Source organism: Spea bombifrons, chromosome 5 (genome assembly GCF_027358695.1).
Source record: "Spea bombifrons isolate aSpeBom1 chromosome 5, aSpeBom1.2.pri, whole genome shotgun sequence".
Lineage (NCBI taxonomy): Eukaryota > Metazoa > Chordata > Amphibia > Anura > Pelobatidae > Spea > Spea bombifrons.
The window spans coordinates 107,993,445-108,002,577 of NC_071091.1; the positions used below are offsets into that span (position 1 = coordinate 107,993,445).

Consider the following 9,133-nt stretch of genomic DNA (forward strand, 5'->3'; position numbering starts at 1 on the left):
CTGGCACTTCTGCCAGGGTTTCTATGAATGAGCGCCGGAAGGTCATGTGATGCCGGCGATCTGTCATTAAGGCCCCAGCAGAAGCGGAGGTTGTCCGCGGGCGTCATGCAGACGTCCACCGGCTGCCAGAGAGGAGGATCCAGGTCACCTGCAGTGCTGTGGGGGATCTGGAGCTTAGTCTTGTAGGTGGACGTCTATTTGAGGTCTGATTAGAAGATGACCTCGAATGTAATCGAGCATATACGGAATGTTGGAGAATGAAAAGTATCCAGAATAAGGGAAAGCCATCAGAAATAAATTTGTTTTGTCTAAAAAAAGAACCTCGAAATTCAGAGCCATGGAAAACAGAGCGAAAACATAATTAATCCTGTCGCCGAGATGTCCTCTCTGCTTAATTATGGGAGACACCTATCACGTGCTTTAATTATATCATAAATTATTCTGTCTTCCCTTCCAGTACAGAATGTGCGGCGGAGAAAGGAATTATACGTTCTCAGGACATCTATGTATCTCCTAATCATCAGCCACCCCGCTTGCAGGGTCACCCTCCTGTGCTTTTCTTGTGGGTCAGCCCTCTGTTATTTCCCGAAAATGAATAATAATTTAGGGAAAAAGAAAGGGCCTATGATTGAGAAAAATGCATTTTTTTGTTTTTATTTCCTTTTATTTGCCGACCTGCATCCCAGTTATGCACATCTGCCCCATGGCTTGCCACTCTGCCCCCGAGATAGGCCTTATACCCCCTTATATGTGCCTTATACCCCCTATATGCCACTCTGCCCCCGCATATGCCTTGGAGAATGAAAAATATCTGGAATAAGAGAAAAGCCATCAGAAATAAACTTGTTTTGTCCATATTTAAACTCTAAACCCCCAAACCCTGTGACGTTTAAATCACGAATATCACCCCCAGTAATACTAATTGTGTGTCTTGTAAAATGAGGCACGATACACCGAGGTCATATCCATTTGTTTATTAGAGCTCCGTGAGGTAGATTATACGCCGTAAGCCATCAGGTCATTGAGTTTCCTCCTGAGCCTCACAGGACGGAGTCCCTGAGCAGCAGAAGGACGAGTCCCAGCGACAGGGCGAGGACGGTGAAGCCGGACTTTATGCTGGTTGCCCCGCTCTTGTTGCACAGGTCAGTGCTGCAGCACGACACCGACGCGGAGGCCACGGAGAGCCCGGCGCTGTACGGTGTGCAGGACGAGGCACATATCTTACTGATAGAGCTAGCGGAGATCCCAGCTGTAACAACCGGAGAGAAACCATACATTACCACAGCGCTCGGCCAAGGGGGGCACAATCATCTAAACACTGGGGGCCACCGGTGGCAGGCTAGCAATACTCAGTATGGGGCGGAAGGGTTAAGTCGCTGCCTACATTTCTTGTTGAGTAGAGACGCATTGCTCACCCCATTCACTTAGGGAGAGGCCATGCCGTGACATGGAAAATTGGACATTTGGTGTATGTTAGGCCGAGAGTGATCTGAGTGGTGGCTAATAGTGGTCAGTATGAGTAAATATCATGTTGTGTTTATTGTGAGGTATGATGAAGGGGCTGCCATAATAAATGGGGGCTTCCCTGGTGGAGGCTTCTGCAACAATTGCTTAATTTATTCGTTACATTAATAATATTTGGATAGATGTGGTTGCCAAGTCGCCGTTATCCCCCTTTTCACTTGGTTTTAAGGTAGATATTTGTTGACACACTTACCAACGGAAACGGCAGAGACGGTGGTCTGGCAGTACGATTCCGTGTTGGAGCAGTTGGTCTCAGTCAAGCAGTTGGTGTTGCTGCTCTCACTAAGGCATGTGTAGCACTTTAAAGAAAGAGCTGCAAGATAACGAGAAGCCATCGTGGTTACAAAAATGCACCAATAACCCCCCCCCTTGTAACTTTAACCCAGGAAATAAAAAAATGGCCACCTTACAAGGGCTTTATCCAGATTCCTAATGTGACTTTGTGCCCTATACCTGGGTATCTGTGTAACCGAGTGGGGCATTTAGAAGAAGAATAATGGGGTTTATTTACCCCGTTTAATGTATAAAGCCGTTCCCTGCTTTTTCTATACACATTATCGGGGCTTTTAGGGCAGTAGAACCCTGCGATCCCCTCATACCCAGCCCACCTCTTATCACAACCCCTAAAAACCAAAAGTGTGCCTCTCTGGCTGTTTCAGGTGTTGGGACACTGGACGCCAGGTTACCATAGCAACACTGGAAGCTTACAAAATAGACTCAAAGACTATTTATCTCGCAAGAGAGAGAGAGAGAGAGTTTAGCTGGTACCGTAATGATCAAAGCATATATAAATATATTTATAGCAGGTATGACATCATACATAATATTCCACAATTTCAGATGAAAAGTATGTTTTCAGTGATTAAAGCAAATGCAGTAGTCCTGTAAAAATGCCTATTATTGTGTTATCAGATCCTCGACTGCATGCTATTGTGTCGGGATCCTGGAAAGAACAAATACACAAAGGTGTGCGTGTCTGTCTGCCTCTCACACCTGTCCTGATTAACCGATACCTGCCAAGTGTCCCTGTTTGGTTTGGCCATTCCGTCCTCCAAACCCTCTGTTGCCCCTCTCTCCTCCCCTGATGCCCCTCTTTTCTAGGAGGTCAGAATGTTTGCTGGGTATGAGGGGATCGCAGGGTTCTACAGCCCTCAAAGCCCCCATAATGTGTATAGAAACAGCAGGAAATGGGTTAATAAATCAATATTAATTAATGGGTTAATAAAATATATTCTTCTAGGATCCCCCAGTTAATTGTCTAGCTTTAAAATTTACACTCAAATAAAAATCCTTCATAAAGCTCAACCCTTGGCCAGATCTCTAACAGCCCCCCTCTAAAACCAAAGTACCCCTCTTTGGCCTTTTGAGATGTTGGCAGGTACGGTGTTAACCCTTTAGCAGCCATAGAGTCCCAGTTCCGGATGGGAGGTACATTTCACTTACATCCCCAACTGGGATCCCAAAAGAGCGGCCGCTGAGATTCTGGGAATATTAACTCTTCGAAGATTCTATGTCCCCAATACCGGTCGTCATGGAAACCTTGACTTGTCATTATTTTAAAAAACGTAACCATTGAAAGAATATCTAGAGAACAAATAAAGACGGAAAGCGTGATCGCTGCACCTGCGCAGCCTTACCTGCCCCGATGAAGAGGGAGAGCAGGAGAACGGCTTTAAGGGCGTCCATGATGAGCGAGCGGGTCTGGTGAACACCCTGAGCGGGTCGGGCCGCTTATATAGGGCGATCTTTTGTTTTGGAGAACTTGGTTTCCAGGAAAACAATAGAAAAGAGTATTCTGTGTCCACCTGTCCACCTCTCATTATTTCCCCAACGAAAAAAAAAAACATGAAAAGCCTCAACAGCCAATGATTAATGGTGTTCAGGAGGTAGTAGACGCCGTTCTCTGTGTAAGCAGAGGGACATTGGAAATTCCTGGGTAACTTTTGTATTCAGAATACAATACATGTTTATGTCTTTTGTCACGTAAGGAATTGCAGGCAAGCAGCCTTAGGCAAGAACGGCAACCGACTCAAGACAAAACCTCAGCAACCATCTTAATTGACGGCCCAAAGAGAGAGGTTTCCAAGGTGCCAAGTTTTAGTTGTGAGTTAGAGTTTTGTAACTTGGGGCTTATTTTGTGCTTGACGTCTGTCTGTTAACGACATGTCAATCTGTCTGTCTTGGGGGAGAGAAGAGAGAGAGAGACAGGAAGAGAAAAGAGAGAGCGGAATGCGAGAGAGAGATGGGGGAGAGAAGAGAGAGAGAGAGGGGATAGAAGGAAGAGAGACAGGCAGAGAAGAGAGAGAGGATATGAGAGAGATGGGGAGAGAAGAAAGAGGGGATGGGACTGGGAGTATGATGGCGCTTTTTAAATCAATAACTATTCGTAAAAATAACAATAGCTTCATCCACCTTAAAAATCTGTTCTCTTAAGAGTTGATTTCTTCCAATAAAGAACAATCAGGCGTAAAGCTTCATTTCATAAATGTCTGGTGAGAAAGGGTTTCTATGTCCGTGGGATCTGGGCGGTCTCATGAAGGAAAATCGCTTGGGGGGCAAGCAGGAGTCACTAAAGGACTCCCAGAATTTTGTGTCAGTCCCATCGTATGGGAAAGAACGTCCCCAGCTCCCTTCCGTACCTCCAACATGTAAGGTCTATCTCGGGGGTCATTTTGCTTAGAAAGAAGGGAGCTCTGTTCCAAAATGTATCTGATAAAAGAATCTTAGACACTATTTTCCCATAAAGGATGAAAGAGTATGGAACCAACTTCTACCAGCCATCTACAGGTGAGTCCTGTGAAGGGACCGCGCTGGCTGGGCAGTCACGAGAGGTAATGAGACAAGTGGTCATATCTGAGCCCCAGGGGGGGCAGAAAGAAATAGGGAGAGTGGTGTAAGTTTCCCTCGCTGGAACAAGAGATCGTAACCTAAAACTGGTGGGTAAAAGGCCTAGATGTAATGCAAGTTTACTGAGAGGGTGGTAGATAACAGCCTCCCAGCAGGGGTGGTAGAGGGTAATACAGTGAGGGTATTAAACATGCATGGGATAGGCATACGGCTCCTGAATCTAAGACGAGACCAACGACTGATTAAGGTTTGAGTCGTTACAGCAGGAACAACAGGGGCAAAAACATGGAAACAAGGAACTGCCCTGGTTAGACCCGATTACCACGTGGGGCAGCAGCCATAGACAAATGCCCAGGGGCGGGGAAGACATCAGAAGAGTCTGATAAAATGGATTTATCTGCTAAAAGCAAGCCCAAGTACCAAGTTATTCCGGTGTTCTCTAACATCCCATTTAGCCCCCCCCAAAAATACTTCTTCCCATAAAACACAGAGAGAAGCTATTGGGTCAGTATATATATATAGAGAGAGAGAGAGAGAAGCTATAGGGTCAGTATATGTATATATATAGAGAGAGAGAGACGCTATTGGGTCAGTATATATATAGAGAGAGAGAGAGAAACTATAGGGTCAGTATATAAATATATAGAGAGAGAGAGAAGCTATAGGGTCAGTATATGTATATATATAGAGAGAGAGAGACGCTATTGGGTCAGTATATATATAGAGAGAGAGAGAGAAACTATAGGGTCAGTATATAAATATATAGAGAGAGAGAGAAGCTATAGGGTCAGTATATGTATATATATATAGAGAGAGAGACGCTATTGGGTCAGTATATATATATAGAGAGAGAGAGACGCTATTGGGTCAGTATATATATAGAGAGAGAGAGAGACGCTATTGGGTCAGTATATATATATAGAGAGAGAGACGCTATTGGGTCAGTATATGTATATATATATATATAGAGAGAGAGAAGCTATAGGGTCAGTATATGTATATATATATATATAGAGAGAGAGAGAGAGAAGCTATAGGATCAGTATATGTATATATATATATATAGAGAGAGAGAGAGAAGCTATAGGATCAGTATATGTATATATATAGAGAGAGAGACGCTATTGGGTCAGTATATGTATATATATAGAGAGAGAGAGAGAGAAGCTATAGGATCAGTATATGTATATATATATATATAGAGAGAGAGAGAGAAGCTATAGGATCAGTATATGTATATATATAGAGAGAGAGACGCTATTGGGTCAGTATATGTATATATATAGAGAGAGAGACGCTATTGGGTCAGTATATGTATATATATAGAGAGAGAGAGAGAGAAGCTATAGGATCAGTATATGTATATATATAGAGAGAGAAAAGCTATTGGGTCAGTATATATATATAGAGAGAGAGAGAGAGAGAGACGCTATTGGGTCAGTATATGTATATATATATAGAGAGAAAAGCTATAGGGTCAGTATATATATATATATAGAGAGAGAGAGAGAGATAAGCTATAGGGTCAGTATATGCAGAGAGAAGCTATAGGGTCAGTATATATAGAGAGAAGCTATAGGGTCAGTATATATATATATAGAGAGAGAGAGAAGCTATAGGGTCAGTATATATATATAGAGAGAAGCTATAGGGTCAGTATATATATAGAGAGAAGCTATAGGGTCAGTAAATGCAGACAAGCTGCGTAGCATGTATAGATGTTGATGTCAAAGGACTGGGAAGAGTTTTTACGCAGTAAATATGGAGCATTAACCATTTACGCACCACATGGAGTAAACGTGACGGAGATGTCTGTTTGGTGACGGTTTCCACCGACTCCCGGATTAATACCCAGGTCCCCGGTAATTATACGGCCTGTCATTACCTGTTACACCGGCTACTGGAAGCCGACCATCCCCTCCACCATCATCTGCTGATTAAACTGCCCTCCCTACTTGTTGTGGCCATTAACACGGATCAGGGTAACAGTGATGGGATGTTTTCCAAGGGTCCGGGCCCCCCCCGCCAGGCCTGGGACCCATCGGGTATACGGACCCAATCTTAATAAACTTCACGCATTGTGGGCCACACAGTATTTACTAATATGTTATGGAAATCCCCCAAAAATGTGAGGAAGCTGCAGGCTTTCGCTTACATTACCCCATGGGGGGGGTAGTTTATTATAGACACCTGAATGCCCTTTTTCTAGTTGCCCCTATGAATAATGATGAGCGCTAGGCTGTGACTTAATCGGTCTCTGTCTTCTCTCTACACGAGGTGTCTGTTTCATGGAAACATGGATGGACAACATGGTCCTCCACCTGCCACTCAACGCCCTTTTTCTAGCTGCTTTTATGAATTATGGTGGGTGCAGGGCTGTGTTAATTCTCCCCGGTGTGTACAACATTAAGTGAGGCGTCAGAAGACCTTTGCAAAAAAATGTTTGCCTTCCTGGCAAAAACAAGGCTGGATTTCACAATATGGCCTCAATCTTTGGCTCCTGCATTAGACTTCTAGAGAAACCAAAGTAACAGCGCCCGGCAACCTCGTATTCATGGCCACACTGGGGTCATTCATATCCAGAGTCCTGGGTGGTAGAAACCTAAATCAAGCCCAACAGACAAAAAAATGGATGAACCATGGACCATTACTGACCAATAAAGGGCAACCTGGATACGTTTCTGCCCCAAGTGTCTTGGTCAAGAACCTTTTTTTCAAGATGGACAAAGACACTTGACCCTGGACCTGCAGGGTTAGTGTTCCTGAGTCATAGTCGGCCCCTTTGCTCTTACAGTTGAGTGCACGAGGGCCAAGCCCTGTAGCCACGGGTCATGGAGATATGGAGTCCTTTGTCTGAGACAAAGTAATGGTTTCTACAACAAGACGTCTGCTGTCTCCGGGCTGTGTTCTGAAAACGGCCAAGCATCATGGAAACCAACCTAACCTCAATGACGCGCGTTTTCCAGCAGCCGACGTCTGTCCCATTTGGAATCCCATTGTATTTATAGAGTGCAAGCTCCCCGGCCCAGAAGCCCTTATATACGAATCCAGAGCTGGGGAAGAATTCACTGGTTCCAGGTCACTCATCATGGACGCCACCAAAGTCATTCTCCTGCTGGCCGCCCTCTGCGTTGGGACGGGTGAGACGCGCGATTACTGGATCTTGTTTATTATTTTTTATTCTTTATGTTATATTAGTATTATGTCTTTATATATTATTATTATTAATGTATATATATATATATAAATATTCAATGTGGTTCCAGGACCTGCAGCTCTTTTTGGTGAAACATTATAAATATATATATTTTTTTGTTTCTGTTTAAAGAAAAAGACAAATCTGCCATATTTTGTACAGTCAGCAGGAATGTTGCGTTGGTTTCCATGGTGACTGCTCCACAATAAGAACTTGTATTGTTTTCTTTAAATATGGTCATCGTATTCTGCGGCCAATAATTTAACCCCTTCCCTGTCCTCTCTATAAATTAATCTCTCCCATTTGCACACGCATGTAATCTGTATGTTTTGCCTCGGTATGGCAGTAACTGATTGATAACCCAACCCCTGTGGAATTCCGTTACTATTGGCCAGTATGAGGGGGGGGGCATATACAATTAACTCTTGCAGTGCTATACTTTACAATCTCAGGGTCTCGGGGCAGATTCTCAGGGTCAATCTAAATCTCCCTCCTATTCTATCCCGCTAAGACTCTCAGTTGGTGTTTTACTGCCAGTATGTTATGGTTAATATCCCTGCTTGAATGCAGGTGACTCAGGTTCCCAGGTTCGGTTAAATATATACCGGTATATATACACGATCCATTCTAATTGTGTTAAACTGAAAATGAGGGCAGTCTGCCTCCCGCTACTGAGTGATGGGAATCTGTATTGCTTATAAAAATTAACTCTTTCCTCCCCTGTTTGCAGCCGTTACCCTCCAGTGTTATACCTGCACAGACCAGTCCAGTAACACCAACTGCATGACTGCAACCAACTGCTCCGCATCCAGCACTTACTGCAAGACCTCGGTGATCTCCGGCGGAATCGGTAAGATTTGGACGTCCCGTGCGTGTTTAAATCCCCTCACTGTATTACCCCCTACCACTTCTGCCGGGAGGCTGTTCCACTTATCTACTACCCTCTCGATAAAGTGGTGCATGCATTTCATTGTAATCCACCATAGACATATTTGATCCAAATACTGGTCTGTACAGCATACTTAAAAATCAGTCCAAAACTATCACTTTTTATTTATTAAAAAAGCTTTTTTCATTTGAGTTTTTTGTTTTTTGTGTTTATTCCCTGCAGGCGGTCTGTCAGCCGCCACCATCACCAAGTCCTGTGAATCCGCCTGCGTGGCCACCAGTTTTAACGTGGTGGTGGTCTCGACGTCCGTGTCCTGCTGCGGCACTGACTTGTGTAACACCAGCGGGGCCGGCAGCGTGAGATCCGGCTCCAGCCTCCTCGCCCTGGGGTTCCTCTTCGCTCTGACGAGAAGCTTTTCTCTGTGATGTCACCGAGAGACTGGATGGAATTCCTGACAGGAAGTGGATCCGGCGCGTTCGGCCCAGAAGAGGAAGTCCGGGTCACGCGGCTTTGCTAATTTTTGCGGGACGCTCACGAGGACTGTATGATGCGTGTGGTCACCACTAAAACCCCGTCCTTCCTTCCGCATTGTAAATTTAACCCCTTAACGGGGTAACGCTGAAATGTTCTCACTTTCTTAATAAAGATTATTTTATAACAATGTCTGTTGGTTCTCT

At 44.3% G+C, this 9,133-nt stretch overlaps 2 protein-coding genes across 2 annotated transcripts; one reads left to right on the plus strand and one right to left on the minus strand.

Annotated features, from left to right (window-relative positions):
- Positions 1–959: 959 nt before the first annotated feature.
- On the minus strand, positions 960–3,282 carry LOC128496384 (lymphocyte antigen 6E-like). Its single transcript, XM_053465996.1, has 3 exons — positions 3,162–3,282; positions 1,718–1,837; positions 960–1,249 (listed from the first exon to the last, which is right to left on the minus strand). The coding sequence occupies exons 1-3, from the start codon at positions 3,208–3,210 to the stop codon at positions 1,041–1,043; spliced, it is 378 nt and encodes a 125-aa protein (XP_053321971.1). The 5' UTR covers positions 3,211–3,282; the 3' UTR covers positions 960–1,040.
- Positions 3,283–7,307: 4,025 nt separating this feature from the next.
- LOC128496385 (lymphocyte antigen 6E-like) lies at positions 7,308–9,117 on the plus strand. Its single transcript, XM_053465997.1, has 3 exons — positions 7,308–7,511; positions 8,298–8,417; positions 8,679–9,117. The coding sequence occupies exons 1-3, from the start codon at positions 7,460–7,462 to the stop codon at positions 8,879–8,881; spliced, it is 375 nt and encodes a 124-aa protein (XP_053321972.1). The 5' UTR covers positions 7,308–7,459; the 3' UTR covers positions 8,882–9,117.
- The last annotated feature ends 16 nt before the right edge of the window (positions 9,118–9,133 follow it).

Bases quoted from the DNA above. Each gene is read 5' to 3' on its own strand.
- LOC128496384 (XM_053465996.1), bottom strand. From the start codon at position 3,210: ATGGACGCCCTTAAAGCCGTTCTCCTGCTCTCCCTCTTCATCGGGGCA. The intron at 1,838-3,161 runs GTAAGGCTGCGC...GTTATCTTGCAG, and splicing joins CTCCCTCTTCATCGGGGCAG to CTCTTTCTTTAAAGTGCTAC. The intron at 1,250-1,717 runs GTAAGTGTGTCA...CGGTTGTTACAG, and splicing joins CGTCTCTGCCGTTTCCGTTG to CTGGGATCTCCGCTAGCTCT.
- LOC128496385 (XM_053465997.1), top strand. From the start codon at position 7,460: ATGGACGCCACCAAAGTCATTCTCCTGCTGGCCGCCCTCTGCGTTGGG. The intron at 7,512-8,297 runs GTGAGACGCGCG...CCCTGTTTGCAG, and splicing joins CGCCCTCTGCGTTGGGACGG to CCGTTACCCTCCAGTGTTAT. The intron at 8,418-8,678 runs GTAAGATTTGGA...TATTCCCTGCAG, and splicing joins GGTGATCTCCGGCGGAATCG to GCGGTCTGTCAGCCGCCACC.